The sequence below is a fragment of the Mytilus trossulus genome, chromosome 1 (genome assembly GCF_036588685.1).
Source record: "Mytilus trossulus isolate FHL-02 chromosome 1, PNRI_Mtr1.1.1.hap1, whole genome shotgun sequence".
NCBI classification, from domain to species: Eukaryota; Metazoa; Mollusca; class Bivalvia; order Mytilida; family Mytilidae; genus Mytilus; species Mytilus trossulus.
This window is the reverse complement of record NC_086373.1, coordinates 40,226,588-40,246,436: the sequence shown is the minus strand read 5'-3', so window position 1 is coordinate 40,246,436 and position 19,849 is coordinate 40,226,588. Positions and strand designations below refer to the sequence as shown.

Genomic DNA, 19,849 nt, shown 5'->3' with positions numbered 1-19,849 from the left:
CAAGCCCAGTAGTCAGCACTTCTGTGCATGTGTTGAATAGAGTTATCATTGATATTTTTATAAGTATAAATTAACTGTTAACAAAACTTTAAATTTTTGAAATACTAAGGCTTTTCTTCCTCAGGAATAAATTACCTTAGCTGTGTTTGGCCAAACTTTTAGGAATTTTTGGTCCTTAATGCTCTTCAACTTTATACTTTATTTGGCCTGTTAAACATTTTTTTATTAGAGCGTCACTGGTGAGTCTTCAGAAGACGAAACGCGCTTCTGGCGTAAATATCAAATTTTAATCCTGGTATCTATGATGAGTTTAGTCCCGCCCTTCCACGAACTCTTTGGGTCGAAACTAAACCTTTGAGAACACCTCATAAATAAATTGCTCCAATCCTTGATAAGCGCGCATTTCTATAAATAATCACAGATTCTGCGAAAGTTAAATTAAATTTCCGATTTAAGAAAAAGAAAAGAAAAGAAAAACAACACTTTATAAATATCGTGCGTCTAATGTCTTTTGGGGATTTACCTTCATCATGAACACTCCTAGCCGAATATTTGAAAGCCAAGGATGTATAACAAGCTCCATCTAAGGTCAGCTTTGCCTTAGAAACTTGAAACCTTATCTTTATGTCAAAATTTATAAATGGACACATTTAGAAAGGATTTTTATAAATCACATCGGTACCGAAGTACTGTCTTCTTCGCACTCGGGAACTGATAGTCTACCAGCAGAGTTATCGATCCCCGAAGCGCTTTTCCGTATTTATATCCATTACTAACTCCCAACGCCGAATATTTGAAAGCCAAGGATGTATAAGAACTGAAACAGTTGAAGATGTATATGATCACAAGGGATCTAACAAATAGCCAAATTCATCTTTGTCAATCTTGCCGTAGTGAGATAAATTCTTTGTTCTGTATACTTTCAAAATTTATAAACGGACAATTTAGAAAGGTTTTTCAAAAGTGTAGATACAAATTACAGACAGAAACAAACAAACGAATGGACATAACGATAAAAAATATCATCGCTTTTGTCAGTAAGCCTGGTTGCCGTTTGCCGTTTTTTCTTCTCTTTTATTGTTATTAACTAAAATAAGGTAGTTCGTATTCTCTTTTGAATTTTGTTACAGTAATCAATCAGAGCTCTCACTACTTGTAATGGGGTTTGCTCATTGTTGAAACCCGTATAATGACATGTAGCAGCTTTCTTGAACCATTACACGTTTGTCTTGTAGTGGACAGTTGTTTCATAGGGAATCCAACCACATCTTCTTATTTTCATATTCAGTAATTCAAAGAACAATGTGTTGTTAGCAAACAAGCGATAATCAAAAACGAAAACGTTAAAATAACATGTGCTTGTGCTATATTTCTGTCACGTTATGTTGTCATCCTTTGTTTTTCTCTTATAGTTGATGAGTTTCCTTTGGTTTTATTTTGCAGTCCGGATTTGTTTTTTCTCAATCAACTTATGACTTTTGAAACGCAGGTATACTACTGTTGCCTTTATTCATACAGCACATTCTAGTATTGAAATCTGAGGAGAAAATGACGTCGAAAATGCTTTTTACCGTCAGTTCTATTTTTATTGATGTATATCTCTCTCTTTATATTGTTAATTTATACATTTCAAGTATTTTAGTATATAAAGTATGTTTATCAATTTAACACCTCAACAAGATTTGTTTGCAGATAAGTAATTGTCACAATGTTTATGATGCAATGTTGAATCGACAAAATGTTTATGATGCAATGGTGAATCGACAAAATGTTTATGATACAATGTTGAATCGACAAAATGTTTATGATGCAATGTTGAATCGACAAAATGTGTATGATGCAATGTTAAATCGACAAAATGTTTATGATACAATGTTGAATCGACAAAATGTTTATGATACAATGTTGAATCGACAAAATGTTTATGATACAATGTTGAATCGACAAAATGTTTATGATGCAATGTTGAATCGACAAGATAATCTAGTATACTATATTTGTGACTTTAATTTACACTCTAGATAAAATAAAAACATTCCTATCTTCATATTGTGAAACTCTGAGCATTCCGAAATACCAAGTTTAAGATAAAAAGATGTTACCATTTGAGATTACACTTAAATGAGATGATCAATATCCGAACATTCATCATCAGTTTGCCATTTTACACACTCAATCTGAAGCAGGTGTTTTCTCATAATTGCTTGCATAGGCTGCTCACACAATGTTTGGATTGCCACGCATTTACACAAAGAAGAGAGAGATGTGCCTAGCATCTTTGTTGGCGATTGAAGCATACAAAGTGAATATCCACCAGAAGTTTCGCATCTTAAGATCTTATATTTGCCATAAAAATCGCAAAGTTGGCGATTAAATTTCTTGTAATCTTCACCGAATACTATTATAAGGTTTCGATATTCTTCAAGTCTATTTTTATCAGATTTTACGTCTTCCATTTGGGTCTTGGTTTGTTGTTTCTTTTTGTTTGCTCTGTCCAACTTGTTTTCTACTTCAGTTTTAGCATTTTTTGCCCTTTCCAGTGCTGATTCACTCGATTGCACTTCACTGCAGGCAGAACTACAATTATTTGAACACAACGAGACTGCTTCTTCAAGGGCCGTGCCGCTTACAATTCTTGTTCCAACACCGGCTGCCATACCAGCTAAACCTAGGGGTGGATTAAGAAGTGTAAGGAAAGCTGAGACTACTGTCGTTGCTACTCCAGCAGTTGAAGTTGTTGCTTGAGTTGCTTTTGCGTCTTCAAGCTTACGCCTTGCATCCGAGAGTGTGTTTTCGGCAGCGTTCAAATCTTCTCTTTTTCTTCTACATTGATCATTGGCATTGTCTACAGATTTCTTTGTACCCTGTAACTCTTTCTCCAACTCATTTAAATTCGAATCTATTTCCTTTAACTTGTCATTATTTACCTTCAAATCAGCCACGCATCGCTCGAAGTCGGAATTTATCTGTTGTAATAAATTTTCAGCGTATGTCGCCATTTCATCAAATTCTATTTTTGCCTTTTCAATCAACGGAAATATGACTTGAGCTATGTATTTGTCATCATTTTGACCTCTCACATCAGTTATTTCATTTAAATGTTGTATAAACGCTGATAAATGTTCCAGTCCTTTTAACAGAAATTCTAGAACTTTTTCAAAATTGTATTTATATTTCTCATGAATTCTGGCCTGCACTACTGACATATTTCCTGTAATTGTAAGGGAACATATTATTACCTTAATATGGGTAAACTTTATGATACCATGAAGTTCATTTTATCAAATACTCAGGCGATTTTATTGTTTCACCGAGTGTAATTTTCAAAAAAAGTATAAAAACATAATAGTATTTTACCTCCTCTTATTCTCTCTTCTTTTTGGTTGACATATTTGACACAATGAACACGACTGATGCCACTACCGGAGTAGGACTTGCCTATTCTTCCGCTTGAGATTATTTCAGTATTTTGGTGGATCTCATTTTGCGCAGTTTCAATTTTTTTTTTCTGTGTAGTGCTTTAGAGACTGTTATTTTTTTCACTTCATCGATTTTTATTCGGCAATGGAGTGTTCAGGTTTTTTTTGACAGCCCTTATGGAGTTAATAAATAATTGTCTTCTTTTTTTCAGCTCTTAAACGTTCGTAAAAGATTTTGTATTTTCAAAAAAATGGCCTCGAGCATCACTGGAGAAAACGAATTTTCGAAATGCCATCTAGTCAGTAAAATTGGTACCGTTTATGATTTTACTTGTTTAAAAATAGACAGGAAAAATAAATGATGAATCCAGGTTGTTGAAAATTGGGGTAATTGTAGGAAAGGTCCTTCGAAAACATTTTTGGAAAACATTGGGACCCGGCAACAAATAGAAGGTAAATGTAACACAATATATAAGTGTACTAAATAATCATGCCGACCGCGTGGTTAAGTGTAGTAAGTGCTTTTTATGTTTGAAAGCATGTTGAATTATCTAGTAAAAACTAAATTTATGTTTATGTATCAAGTATAGATGTTTTGGAGGCATTATGTTATAATTCTTAAATTGATGATTTATGTGATCAAACTCCTTAAAATATTTTGTGTAAGGATTTTGATTGCTTTTAATAGAATGTGAAATAATATGCAAAAATATATCTTTTGCTCTATGCATTTTACGTTCTTTTTTTGTTGGTGATATATTATCACAACGACATATATCGGAATCAATCACATGAAAAGAACAAAATTAGGACACCCTTAATTCTATTAAAAAAGCTCATATTATTTGCGGTTCCAAACTCTCTATCTTTTTTTTTCTGCACAAGGAAACCTGACCTGTGTTGTTTATACCTCATCTCATTTGGTCTCACGTGGAAAATTGTCGCCTTGGCAATTATTCCTCATCTTCTTTTTTCATAAAAAAAAAAAGGTAAGCTTGCACACCCTTCAATTGATCTTGATTGCCTCGTTTTGATCGGTTATTTGAACATTTCTTCGTAACTATATATTTCCAAACTTTTCGAAAAATAAACAATAAAAACTTACTGAAGATAAGAATTTCCGAAAAAAATGAAGAGAAAATAGAAATATGTGGAATCATTTATTTTCGTGTGTACCAATTCGATGAACATTGAAATTCGTGGTTCCAAGGTAGCCACAAATATACAAAATTTAAAACACAAAAACGAATTGTAATGAATCTACAATGAGACAGCAACCAAACAACACAGATAACAGAAGACGCCTCATGAAAATGTTTGATGACGAACCAACTTTTTAACACTTATGTTGATCCATAATTTAACTCTAAGGCATAATAACGAGCGAAAGTGAAATATAAGTTTATAATGAAATCATGTCTAGGAGATCAACATCTATTTCCAAATTGAACAAAAAATAGATATCAAGAACAATCAGAATTTTAAATGGCATTGTTTTAATTTTCTTTTAAACTTTTATGCATAAATATTAAACAATACAATATAATCACACTTTTATTTTCTAATGTTTTTTATATCAACAATGTGCTGATACATTTACACTAAACCTATGATATATCTCATCAAGCAGCAATCAATTTGTGTATTCCATAGAGAATCTAATTTCATTTACAGCAATTTCTTTAAAGGGAAACCAGCTGTCAAATTCATGTTTACCAATTACTAAAATTCTCAGATTTGATTTATAACAATATAAAACATATATCCAAACTATAGAAAGTCTTAAATAAATAGTGTACAGGCCATGAGCTTGATGAAATGTAGCTTATTTTCGTGTGTATTTTAGTTTACACGCCATCTAATTAACTATCAAGTTAACCTCAGAACACCTTCGATGGCCATTCAATCGATAGAAACATAAATATAGATATAAATAGATTAAGAAACTCGTGCAATTTGATTTTCCAGGTCTATGTAACTTCATATTATAGATTAAAAATGTATGCTTAATATCAATGATTTTACCTTTACAAGAATGATTTTTTTTGTGAATCGAATCAGTCAATCAAATGATTTACCTTTGTTTCACTTTCAATGCTGACATTCTTTTCCTTTAAATAACTTAACACGGACAATTTATGCGTTATCAATCTCAAGCTAAGGGGCTTAATTGATGTGCACATGCATACGGATTCAATGAGGTCAAATTGTTCACATGCAAGTGAAAAAATCATCATCAATGTTTCTTATTTTGCCAAAATTGAACCATTCTGGATGCTAAAAGCGAAATATTTTTTGACTATTTCCCTTACATTAATGTTTGAACCAAAAAAGTCATATTTTAGATGTTTTTTTAATATCTCGTTACTAGTGCCCCTTTATTTGAAAATTTGTTTGATTGCAAAGAATTCAGAGGAAACCTATAACAATATAAACAAGTGTTAAACGTCCAGGGGTAATTATAACATTCATATCACAACGAACGCACATTAATGCCATACATGATTTTATATATACTATGATTTGGTATATGTTTTGAAATATTACCACACTTTGTTGAAAGAGTTAAAAATTTGGGAAGTGTCTCACTGAGGAAATGTTACTAGGAAATGCGTTAAATTGTGAAGCATCATTATATAAAGTATAATCGACAATATTTTCTGTCCAAAACGATCAGTCAGATTCTTATTGATTCAAAGTTATTTGATCAAATCATATCATCAATGTCATCATCGGTAAATGTTGCCATACCAGATGTCACATTCGTTTTTATTTCTTTAATTCTTTCGGGTTCAATTGGTGGCATTGTTTTTTCGATTTCATGAAGTTTTGCGATTCTTTCCTCCACTTTTGCGTTGAATTCCGCTTTCTGTTTCATTACAATAGAGAGTATAGCTTTTTGTGCTTCTTGACAACCATTATGTAGTTCCTCTCGTTTCCTCATTATTTCATGTTCATCTTTCTTTGGATCCAGAGCTACTAAACGTCCTAAGCATGTGATTCGATCCATCAAATGTTCATTAGATATTTGAACATAGGTTCCAGCAATTGTACGCACTACGTAAGCAACTTGGCTTGCTTTTGATGCTTGTTCAAATATGACATCCCTAAATATATCAGATAATGGTGCAGCATTACTCGTCATTTGTATTTCACGGCCCACTGTTGCCTGGTCTACAAAATCCGTCAGAGAAGAGTGCAGACAACATTTGATTAGATTGGACAGCATTTGAAAGAAACGAACAAGTTTGCCCCACTGCTCTCTTACTTCAGCTAATGCCTTAATACCATTAACTAAAGTTTCACGAATAGTGTCAAAGTCAATCTTCTTTAGGTCAAGTTTTGCCATGTCCATTAAAACTTTTGTCAGTTTTTCATTGGACTCTCGTAATTCATCAGCTGATTTTTCCTGACGTCGTTTTGCATCTCGCAGGGTTTCTTTCGCTAGCTCCGTTTTATAGCGAGCATTCTCAGTCGCTGCTGTAACTGCAGAAGAACTTCCACTCTGTGTAGGCATTTTGGATAAATGAGGTGATTTGTTATCCAGTGGATTTCTTCCAAGTGCTTTGTGTGCCTCTACCTCGAGTTTTTGAGATTCATTCTGAAGGCATTTACTTTTGTTAACAGCTTCCAAAACAACAGCATTTCTATTTTCTAAATCTGCCATACTTTTAGCTAGACGTTGGAGTGTACTGCAAATGTCAACAGCATTATCACATAATTGTAATACCCTTTCACGAAGTTCTCCACTATTCAACTCACTATTGACATGATTTCTAGCTGTTTCAATGAATTGCTGGATGCGACCTAAATCACCATGGTTTATCCTTGCCATATCAGGACATTGCTGACCGTTGTCATCAGTTTTACCTGTTGTAATCCCCACAAGCTGGTAGATATAACTGGTGATTTTTGATACTTGAGAGTAGACACGCTGTCTTGATAGTTCGTTATCAAAGTACGCATCATCTCTTTCACCAACTTCATCATTGCTAGCAGCTGTTCCTAGTTTCTTCTTTATTCCCTCTGAAATTTTGCTTGGAAAACTAGTAATATTACGCACTCCTTCTATCACTGCTTCACAAACGGCTATTCCAATTAAATCGCCTCCTGATGGAATTTTATTAATCGCCTCCTTAAAGTCTGATTGTGCTTCTTTTACCTCCTTGTCCATGTTGCTCAGTCTTTTTTCTGTGTTTTTTATTTCTTTCATTCTTGACTCTCTTTCTGTTCTTGCGACTTCAATTGCTATTTCAGTTTCTTTTGTTTTTTCATCATAAACCCCTTTTGTATTAGTAGATGCTTCAAGAAGTTCTCCTGTCAACTCCATAACTCCAATAAATCGGTCTTCAATGGCTTTAGCAAGCAGCAAGCTTTCGTCAGCGATGTTCTGTATTTTAGACAGTGACATAGGTAACATTCTATTTACTTCATCCGGTGTACCTTGCATAAGAAATTTAACGGCATTTTTGACATGACCATCAACGTTACCACTGTGAAGACGAATCTGATCCATACTTGTATGTGCCTCATTAAATGCACCCCATCCAGCATTGCTGACTTGAACTAATGATGCCCGGAATGAATTTGGATACCGGAGTAGCTTGAAGCCATCCCTGGGTGGTTTTTCGTCAAGACTAAAGTCTGTGTCGGCTGAAATTAATATCAAATCTCCCAACAAAGCAATGGCACATGGAGCTGGTGTTAAGAACTGGTCCCAATTGCTGTCTGGTGCCATCATCATCATAGCATCACTTTTTTTGTCATCGCCTTTGCACAAGCTTGCTACAGCTTTATCTATTTTTGCAATTTCATCCATTACTTGCCGTCAAGATTCCTATAAAATAAATACATTCAGCTGTATGTTTACGCCATATCAGCACTGCCTTTTTTAACAGTTGGAAGATACACAAAATCCGATATAGATCGTTTATACTGCAACGATACTTTTTGCTCAGTCGAATTGCACTGAACACATATTTATTTGTAATTTATAGTTACTGACCGTAAATAAAATTAAACTTAAGTTATCAAGGCTTATAATGTAATATGTCAGACGCGCATTTCGTCTACATTTCGTTAAACAACTTCAAAGTTGAAGAGCATTTATGACCCAAACTTCCAAAAAGTTGTGCCAAATACGGCAAGACTGAACAAGGAATAAAGGTTCCCGAAAGTTTAAGGTCATCCGAACCAAATTCAAAATGGAAATTTCTTAATGTAGAAAAAAGTGGATTAAACTGTGTTTTATAGCTTGCTAAACTTCTCACGTGTATGGCAATAGCATAGAATTCCAATATATTGACAACAATGTGTGAGCAAAACATGAAATTTGGATAGGTGGTTCTCAGGTTAAAGTGCGACATGTAGACACCAGACAGACGGACGGACAGACAGACGGACGCCGGACATTTGTAAACCATAAATCGTCCCTCATCACCAAAAATTATACATATCTTTAGTTAAATATAACTAAGAAATGTGTTAAATGTTAATCAATAATCATAAATCGATTTTTGAGATACGGCGCGACATGTGAAAAAAACACATTCCTGTCAAACAGTTTAAATCTTATTATCAACAAAAAGCATACAGATCGTTTGACCATCATTGGAAACAACTGTGTAAAGCTTTCTGAATTTTGGATAAGTGTTTCTCAAGTAACGGGGCGACATATGGACGCCTGACAGACAGACGGACGCCAGACATTTGAATACCAGAAAACGTCCCGTCAAAATTTTGACGGGCTCATAAATTTGGAATATAGTAGTATATATAGTCCAAAGATCAGGAAATCAAATGTGGCCTTAAATTTTCTTACAAGATATATTAATTCAAAAAATGACTGCAATTTTAAGAAATTAAATCGCTTATTCTGCCATATCAGAAACAAACTAATTCAAGAAATTATAAATACTTGGTATAAACAAAGAATGCTGCATATATATGCATGGAAATTATTGTTGAGGAAAAAAAGAACATTTTTGTACTTTCATAATTACCATATGCTTAGTATTTTTCTATCAAATGAAAACAAAAATTAGCCTTCCTAATTGTCATGTATTTTCCTGACCGACAAAATATTTGTTTGATAATCTATTGAAGTCGTTGTAATCAACCCAGTTTCGACTGTGTTGATCTACATATTATTCCTTCAGAGGTAATTTATCAATACACATTATATTTCATATATATTTGTGTTTTTTTTTAAATCCTGCAAATGTTTCGTAAGGGTTATACCCGGCGCCATGTAGTTAAGGCTAACAAAAACAATAAGCACAAGTAACAAACAATAAACAATAGTAACAATAAACTGGTAACTATTCAAGATCATTTACCATCCCCATCGTTTAAAGAAATCCCTAAAACATATGGGTATTTAATCAAAACGTTGAATTTAATTTTTGAAATCATATATATCAGTGTAAAATAGTACAAAAGTGAATCCACTGGAAATAAAATGAACGGCTATTTTAACCGGGATACATTTCACTCAAAATTAAACTACATTTATGGTCCGCTAAAGTCAAAATAACAACTAACACATATTATGATGATGCAGGCCACAGATGTGACGTTTTATGTTTCAAATCAATCATATCAAAAGATATATGTATAAAATTTGCATACACTACAATTATAAGTACCAATTATGAATTTAATATACAATACTTTCATTACAGTCTGAACCTATGAGCATATTATGTCATAATAAAAAGACAAATGTCATCAATTATTGAAATTGAATTTTTTGAAAAGTCAAATAATTTAGAGTTATCTCCCCTTGACTATAAATTTGTTAATAATAATGTAACATCTCAACTTTTGGGAGCAGATACCGCCATACCCCTCTTAATGTCCTGATTCGATTCAACCATTGAAAATCCTCTTTACAAGGAGGAAGAAGGGGAAGGGGGAGGGGATAAAAATATATATGAAATTGAATGTCACCAAATTTCTGTACTTGTTTCTCCTTCGGCAGCAATTTGGAAAAGAGGCTGTATATTCAAACATGTGCTTGTAGCAGCGCCCCCTTTCAATTAAAGAATTTGCAAAGAGTTTCAAGACAGATAATAACATATGTACCTACTTAACTACTTTTACATATTTCCAAAAATTTACAGAACAGATAACACGAGACTGAATACAATAAAAATTTACAGTCTTTATTTGTGCCATAAAGTCACCTATGCTGCACATAAGTGTATATATTTCTATTGAAATATATGGAAAAAGACAATGTAAACACCAATACAAGTATCCACTGTTTAATCCGATAATGCAGTTAACTTACAGATGGAAAATTTTGTTCATTTCGTGCAGAAATTTAGTATAAACGTTCAGTTAATAGCTCCCCATATTTCCCTTTTTCAAAATTTGTGGACCCATTCCAGAATATAAACAAAAGGGAACTTATTATAAATGAGACTTGTATAGGGCACGGGGCAGGGAGTGGTGTCATTCCTGGCGTGCTGTTGGAATTTATAATAAACATTCCCTTTCAGATATTGCCGAAGACCCAAAATGATATCCGTGTTATAACTTATATATTTTTCTCGGAAGTAATCCACAACCAGCCCCGTAGTATAGGGAAAATTGGATAGGGGAGGTAAATTCTCTCTTTTTATTGATTATGTCGATTGTGATATATGCGATATTTACGCCAAAACATATGGCATATTAAAATGTGTTATACGAGACTTTAATTTGGAGCAATGCATTGTTAGGATTGCTTTTTTCGGGATATGGGATATCGATAAAGGTTACGCATATTTTTATAAATCGAGACATGTATATGTTTTGTCCCAGATATTGACCTGTCAGTTTCTTCATTTATTTATTTTTTGTCATCGTTTAACTGGACATCGCTGTTTTTCTTCATATAATACCATCGAAAAGCTAGAAGACACATTTATTATTTTTCAATAACTGTCATCCAATAAAAACATTACGATTATGAAACAAGAAAAATGCCATTGAATTACGATTAACATCCTGAATTTTTCGACGGCAATTTTCTAAGCGCTAGGACGATTATAGTGCCCCGTAACGATTCAAATATAATGTAAGTCTATAGAGAATCATTGCAGCTGAGGGACTCGTGATAACAACGGACTATATTTGAGAAAAATGACTGAAAAGAATTTATCTATTCCTGCCGTCGCCATAATGGGATCGTCGTAATTTCAGTTACGGTTATCAGTTTAACACCAGTGCTTAACTATTACAAAACAAACAACTATGTCATTACCAAAGCAAAACTAAATTATGACACTATTTATACAAGGCACAGACACAAAAAATGAAAGACAATAATACGCAAAATGACCACAGCACAAAAACTCAAACGTGGGCTGAATGAAAGACGAGCACGCCCAAAGGATTTAACAAAAGCCCGTTTTTTTGTAATTTTTAAACAATTCTGAAAAGTTTCGGAGTTTTTCGAGATACTATTAGTTAACATGTTTAACGAATTTATGTGCAACAAATCATAGTTTTTACTTTTCATTACGAGATTTCAGAAATGTATATCCTTTAAAATAGTTTTTCTTTACTAACTACATTGTACTGTGTTTGGAATAATAAGCCATGCACTTTATTACGAATTCGGTTTTTAAACAAAAACATATTAATAAGACTTTTTATAAAGTATTTTTACAAGGTACTGCTTCATCCGTCCATTAAGTCTACATATGTACTTAAACACGTCATCCCATTGTAGAACTACGTTGTATTAAATGGTTACTGGTTCTCAGCCATAACCTTCACGTATATATACAACGCCATCATTTCAGCAGGATTTAAAACAAAATGTCCACATAGGCGGATCCAGGGGACTAGGGGGCCGACCACCCTTTTGTTGGAAAAATTTGGTTGATTATATAGGGAATCACTGATGCATGACCGCACCACCCTTCTTTTAGTTCAATTAGTGGGCCCCTCTTATGAAAAGTTCTCGATTCACCACTGGTCCAGTACATTTCTTAAATCAATGTGTTAAATTGCATTCAATGAAGACCTTATTTAATCATTATTAATCAGATCACTGAAACAATAATACCAATATTCCAATTTGTTTTGAAACTGGTGAATTTATTTAGTTAAAAGCCACAGCACCTATTCTTGACTGAAAATTGCGACTTAAAGTATTGCTTTTCAATGTTTTTTATTTTTTTTTTATTTTGCATTCTCCGTTTAAAAACGTTTGAAAGCCGACAGTTATGTACTAATTACTATGCTCTTTTTGATTTTCAGAAAGTCACTATTCCCAGTACGTATTACATCACTATGATGTTATGTATATTTATAAATAGAGATTGAACTATAAATAGATTGAATTTTCAGTGTAATATTGTATTTCAATAAATGAATTGATCAGTCATGATTGTCTGCCTTGACATTTTTTATTTATTTTGAAATTAAATAAGAAGCAAACTTTTTCATACACAAAGAAAGTTGACAGAATAGTGAAAAATATAACAGACCACAACAACGTTGATCAACGTTACAATCAAATAATCACGTCCTTGAAGTTTGACGTGAACACTTTAAATGTCCAAAAACATGTTTGAATGTAGTTCGTATTCAAGCTTCTATAGTTATAAAATTAAAAATATTACCTTTAATGTAATGTACTGAATCCAGCGGAAAGTTATACATTTGGCGAAAGATGCAAGTGTTTATATAGGATATAAGTTGCTATCTTGGTTGCTATATCAATTTTCGGAAAATATAGTTTCTTTGTAAAACATGAATGATGTAAAACATATTTGTGCAAACTCTCAGTGCAAACTGCAACTTATTGGTAATGTACGATTTCTAAATATCCTGTGTAAAAATAGAAGCGGAGTATAATAGATTAACTGTAATACTTGTATATATGTTACATAATATTAAAGTGGCATTTTTATGATTCAATAAATACAGAGTTTCTTGGTAAAACATGCATAATGTAAAACATAATTGTGCTTGTTGTTTAAAAGTGAAATTTACTGGTATTGTAAGATTTCATAATATCTGGTGTAAAATTAGCAGCGGAATTTTTAAATGAATTTATTGGAATACTAGTATAGATATTATATAATGAACGGTATTTACCTTACCTGTATTTGGCAAAACTTTTAGAAATGTTGGTCCTCAATGCTCTTCAACTTCTTACTTTATTTTGGCCTTTTTAACTTTTTTGGATTCGAGCGTCACTGATGAGTCTTTTGTAGACGAAACGCGCGTCTGGCGTATATACTAAATTTAGTCCTGGTATCTATGATGAGTTTATTTTTCTATGAGTAACACAAAAGTCTAATCATTTGGTGTGTTTCGTTCTGCCAATATGTTAAGGTATTTGTGATACCTCTCTACGACAATTACATTTTGTAAATCAGAGGGTATTCTAGTCTATTTTATTTCATTCTCGCAACTTTTAAGATATTCAACGTTTTCCCTTCAAAAGATATCAGTACGTAACTGTAACTATGAGATTTCTAAAATATTGTCGAAGAAAAGCGACATATTTCAGACTATTGTCCAGATTTCTAGGTTTTATCTATCTACTTTCCTTACATCGTTTCTATTCGATGCACTGACCTGCTTTTTATATATTTTTAACTTTAAAAAAATATTTTGTCTTATTACATGTTATAAATCATAAATCGAAGGTCGATAAAACACTTTATCATATGTTTAGTAGTAAATACAGTAGTTTTGCATATTTGATAAATAGCCTGCTGTTTAATCCATATCGCGCAACTTTGATGCGCACCCTTTATCGCATACCCTTTATCACACCCCTACCCTTTATCGCATACCCTTTTTCGCACCCCTACCCTTTATCACACCCCTACTTTTTTTTTTTTTTTTTTTTTTACCTTCAGAAAGTTTTTTTTTTTTTTTTGCTCAAGATTTTTTTTCTCAAAATAGGTCAATTTTTTTAATGACGTAATTTTTTTGGTATGTGACGTCACGAACGTCAATTTTTTTATATTGAATGTGACGTCACGAACGTCAAGTTTTCATATTAAAAAATACAAAACACACAAATAAAAACAATAATAAACAAAATAGTTTTTAAAACAACAGCACGCAAATTGTAAGGTAACCAAAGTGCTTCGGATAAGGAATTGAGCAGTTTGAAACAAGACAAAGGTAGAACTAAGGTAACCCAGTGCTATGGATTAGAAAACAGTTCATATAATATAATACTCTTGTGTTGAAATATATGATAAAGCGTATAATACATGGCAAAATCCGTATCACATGCCGTATCACCCTCGACCAATATCATCCCTCGGGCCTAAAGGCCCTTGGGCTGATATTGATGTCTCGGGATGATACGACATATGATACGGATTTTGCCATGTATTATTCTCTATGTATCAGTATGCCTTAGTAATTTTGAAGCATTTGTGTAAAAATGTTTGCGATGAAAAATATGTACCCAAACAGCCTGTTTTTAACTGCAAATAAAGTCGTCATAGATACAAAGGCTTCAAATTGTTTACGCTAGCTGTGCGTTTGATATATAAAAAGAAATATTTAAATAGACCTAATGATACCTTTTCCAATAAATCATTACCAAAATAAACACAAGATCAATAAATGGTTCTTATATCTTTTTTATCATAATTTTTAACACAATTTACACTGATCGCCGTTTTTTATCCAAATAAATGTGTTGTCTATGGATTCATTATCAACCTTAGCATCATTTGATTTAGGAACTTTGCGGTCAAGATGCTCGAAAGCTGTAAATTTGGAAAAGTCAAAAACAATAAAATCGTTTTTTCACAATATCTTCAAAATGAGTTACCTTTTGAGCCCCTGATGTATTTTGGTATACAAATGTCCGTCCATCCGTCCATCAACACTTCGTGCTATCCCTTAATTTGTCAGTAACAAATTCTCATGTTTATTAACACATCATAAGTATTGGATGCAAACAGCTATCAGTCTATTTTGAAATGTTTTTGTTTTGTCGTTCTTAAGGTACGAGACTTTAGCTGTTTAGAATTAGGTAATTTCTCGACATTTCGCACACTTTCTCCAATATACCGGATTGATTTCCTAAAAACTTAATCTTATTGTTTGGATTATTATAAGGAAACTCGATTTTTAAGATACACATTTTTTCCGTTCAAAAATTACTCGAGTTTTAATGTTCACTTTAAAGCAATTTTTCACATATCGCGCTATGTCTGGATTGATTTTCTTTAAACTGAAACTTTGTTGGGATTGATAATTTATCATATATATATGGATACTTCATAAGTTTAGCTTTTTCACATCAATTTGCTTGAATTGATTACCTTACAACTTGAATTCATGAATCGTTTACCACTGTATATTATAGACAAAATATAGGTTTATCATTCCTTCGTAACTGTTATATGTTTTTGGCCGTCAGAGAGATAAACGGTATTTGTTTAAATGTCATGCAATAGCTGTATAGTATGCTTGAATCAATATCTACAAACTAAACTCTGTTGTAGGGATTGGTAAGGATCGGTGAATATACTGTTTTTATTATGAATTGTTTTGATTCATTCTGAGTTATGCGACTTCGAACTGTCATAAATCAAACAATAATTATTTGCCTCAAGGTAACTGCAAGCATATTTTTCTACAGATCCATTTTGTGATTGAATGCCTTTTGTATCCAATTTAATTTGAAATCTTACCCAATTTCAAGATACATAATAAGTGTATAACATGCGTTTTGGCGCAGTTGCTTATTCCTTTTACTCTTAGATTCATTATTATTCGTTAAAGTACGTATTTTTCTTGATTTCAACGGTAGATATAAATATAAATGCCCAACGAACAGTCCAATTCTTTATAATTTAATCCTCAAAGTTAAGAAATCAAATGTCCACGAAAGTACATTTTTTTCCCATTCTATGAAGATTGATAGCCAAGAAATAACTGAATCCCCAGTATCATAAGTATTAACAAAGTTAATTGTTTAAGACGTTTTCATTATGATACCAAGGTACAAAACATTTGTTCTGTAAAGGGAATAATCTATGATTAAATAAACATTTATACGTCGTTGTTGTGTATTTTGCATAGAACAATATTGCAATTCGCCTTAACAGATTCAGCTAGTTGGTTATGAACTGAGGGCAATAATTGTTTATATATATTTGTGTTATTTAATATAAGACGCATATCGATATTATACTTGTGCATCTTTTCATTATCTTTTTTTTTCTTAAAATTTTTCTGTAAGTTTTGAAAATAACGGATATGCAACATACCCAACATCTTCTTAAAAATAACATGTGTCTTGAAGTGTGCATTTGTTCATAGTTAAACATATTTTCTGGAAATCACTTTCTTGTTATGATGTATATTTTTATCTGTCACATTTAGAATTTTCAATAAATAGATAGATGCATTGATCGACAAGATGCTTAATCTTTACTTTTGATTTTTCTTGTTGCATTAATTACTTAATATACATGATTTTATCAGTGTTCAAGTTTAAAATTATTCTACAACAATTACAAAATCATAAATAATCTGGTTCCTATAACACGTACAACCAAGAACCAAACCAAGAACAAAGTATAACATCTACAAAAGTTAGTTTGACACATGTTACAATACAGAAATGGTGTATTGTAATTTGTATTGTAACCTGAAATTGTGGTATATTGCAAAAATTTAAAGATCTAACATTGTTCGGCTAAGTTGATGGGTAAGTATAATATGTAAATTGATGCTTGATCTCTGTATAGACAAAAGTTATCTGATGAAGAACTTTGTCGAAAAGTTGTCTCAGATACTTATTAAAAAACAGTGAATGTTAAGCAATCAATCAAGAAGATTAAAAAGAGAAGTACTTTTTTTAAACAACATATATTTTTTTTGAAATTTTCTTTATCGAGACATATGATCATGTAAAAATATCTGATGATTGAATTCACACTTCCAAAAGAAGCTTTTGATCAAACGCATTTGGGTCAGATTTTTATGTGTAACGCGGTTTGAGGAATTTTCTGTAGTGTAACATGTGTCAGACTACTGTAAACCAACTTATTTTCGCGAGTAATTTATTTTCGCGACTTTCGCGAGTAGAAAAATAACGCGAAAATAAATCGTCGCGAATATGTCAATCTTTGATCTTTTCTTAATAAACTTCATCAAGTAAATCAGATAATCGCGAAATTAAAGAGCCGCGAAGTGGTCAAGAAAGGATAAAACGCGAAATAAAGTATCCGCGAAAATAAGTTGGTTTACAGTATATCCTCTTGTTAACTTTTGTAGATGTAATACTTTGTTCTTGGCTTGGTTCTTGGTTGTACGTGTTGTAGGGACCAGATCATTTATGATTTTGTAATTGTTGTAGAATAATATTATAATTGAACACTCATAAAATCATGCATATTTAGCAATGCAACAAGAAGAATCAAAAGTAAAGATAAAGCATCTTGTCGATCAATGCATCTATCTATTTATAGAAAATTCTAAAAGAGACCGATATAAATATACATCATAACAAGAAAGTGATTTCCAGAAAATATGTTTAACTATGAACAAATGCACACTTCAAGACATAAGTCATCTTTTAAGAAAATCTTAGGTTTTTTGCATATCCGTTATTTTCAAAGCTTACAGAACATAATGTATATCTGTTATTCATAACGATTTTTCTTTGTCATAATATTTTTAAATTAAGTCCATATGTACATAGTACACAAGTTCCGGGAAGTTTTACACTCCTACCTAGGAGTCTACTCCCGTATTCGGAAGAAGAAAGAAGTGTATGGAAATAACTAGAACAGTTACCTCTGAATCAAACCTTTGTCTTTAAGCGGGTTTAATAAATATAAGGAACAGCTAATTGTTAAATGAATTGAGTGATTAAATTATTTCTCAAACTTGATGCCTAGATAAATCACACCTACCCAGAACATCATCGGCCTTCACATGACAAGAGTATAACGGAATTCAGTCGCAAAACTTATAAAGTTAAAACGAAAATTGGAAATTAGATGAAGCATTAAACTTCTTCCATCCGTATTAATTGAACAAAGACAAATAAAAGAAAAATATAACACTTAGTTAAGATTATAAACAACGTCAGTCCACATTATCTATACATCAAGACCATCATATATTATTTATGAAGTTGATACGGAATATTTATCAACAAGGTCTTGGTATCTTCCGAAGAACTTTATTTATAAAAAAGACGAGACGTTCTTTTAAAGGTACCAGGTTTGAAATTTAATACGCCAGACGCGTAAAAACACACAAGACAAAAGCAAAAAAATAACCGGATACTACGATAAAATAAATATCATCGATTTACTACAATTCGTTGTTGTCTTTGATTTTTTACCCCAACTTGGCAATTAGTTATTTCCCTTTTAAACCATAGAACATTTTATCATTATGAGCTTTGTTATTAACTTTCTGATCAGTATGAGTGTTCCTCATGGTTGAAAGTAGTACAGCAATCTGTTGCATCCTCATTTCAACATTGTCCGTTGGTCTTTAATGGATATTCATATCATTTGCAATCTCCGTATTTTGGTATTGAATTAACCGAAAAAGTTTTGTTGCAAGCAAAATTTTTCAAAACCACATTTATATTAAATTTTCTAATGAAATCTTCCCGCCGCTACTGACATATTGCCTGTAATTATAATGGAATACATTTAAAACTAAACCTGGGTTAGTATGATGGAGATAAATTGATATTATTTTATATATTAAAGCCGCATATCGATATTATACTTGTGCATCTTTTCGTTATCTTTTTTTTCTTACAATTGTTCTGTAAGTTTTGAAAATAACGGATATGCAACATAACCAACATCTTCTTAAAAGATAACATGTGTCTTGAAGTGCGCATTCGTTCATAGTTAAACATATTTTCTGGAAATCACTTTCTTGTTATGATGTATATTTATATCTGTCACATTTAGAATTTTCTGTAAATAGATAGATGCATTGATCGACAAGATGCTTAATCTTTACTTTTGATCTTTCTTGTTGCATTGCTAAATATGCATGATTTTATGAGTGTTCAATTATAATATTATTCTACAACAATTACAAATTCATACATAATCTGGTTCCTACAACATGTACAACCATGAACCAAGCCGAGAACAAAGTATTACATCTACAAAAGTTAACAAGAGGATATAGTATGACACATGTTACACTACAGAAATAATGATGTTTTGTAACCCGAAATTGTGGCATATTGCATGTCTTGCAGATAAGCTTGCCATAGTTATTCGTGTACACTAAAAAAAGAAATAGTTCTTATCCCGATAATAGAAGAACAAAATGGATTATGTTCGATAATGTCATAAAATGGCCCCCTTTTTCAGCGTAAATTTCAAATTCGGATTTATTGACCAATATTACGATAAATTAAAGCTAATACATTGACTAGATAGGATATAAGCCATTTT

General features: G+C 32.2%; 1 protein-coding gene across 1 annotated transcript; it reads right to left on the bottom strand.

Annotated features, from left to right (window-relative positions):
• Positions 1 to 5,036: 5,036 nt before the first annotated feature.
• On the bottom strand, positions 5,037 to 13,194 carry LOC134724472 (uncharacterized). Its single transcript, XM_063587506.1, has 2 exons — positions 13,040 to 13,194; positions 5,037 to 8,256 (listed from the first exon to the last, which is right to left on the bottom strand). The coding sequence occupies exon 2, from the start codon at positions 8,236 to 8,238 to the stop codon at positions 6,127 to 6,129; it is 2,112 nt and encodes a 703-aa protein (XP_063443576.1). The 5' UTR covers positions 8,239 to 8,256; positions 13,040 to 13,194; the 3' UTR covers positions 5,037 to 6,126.
• Between the last annotated feature and the right edge of the window lie 6,655 nt (positions 13,195 to 19,849).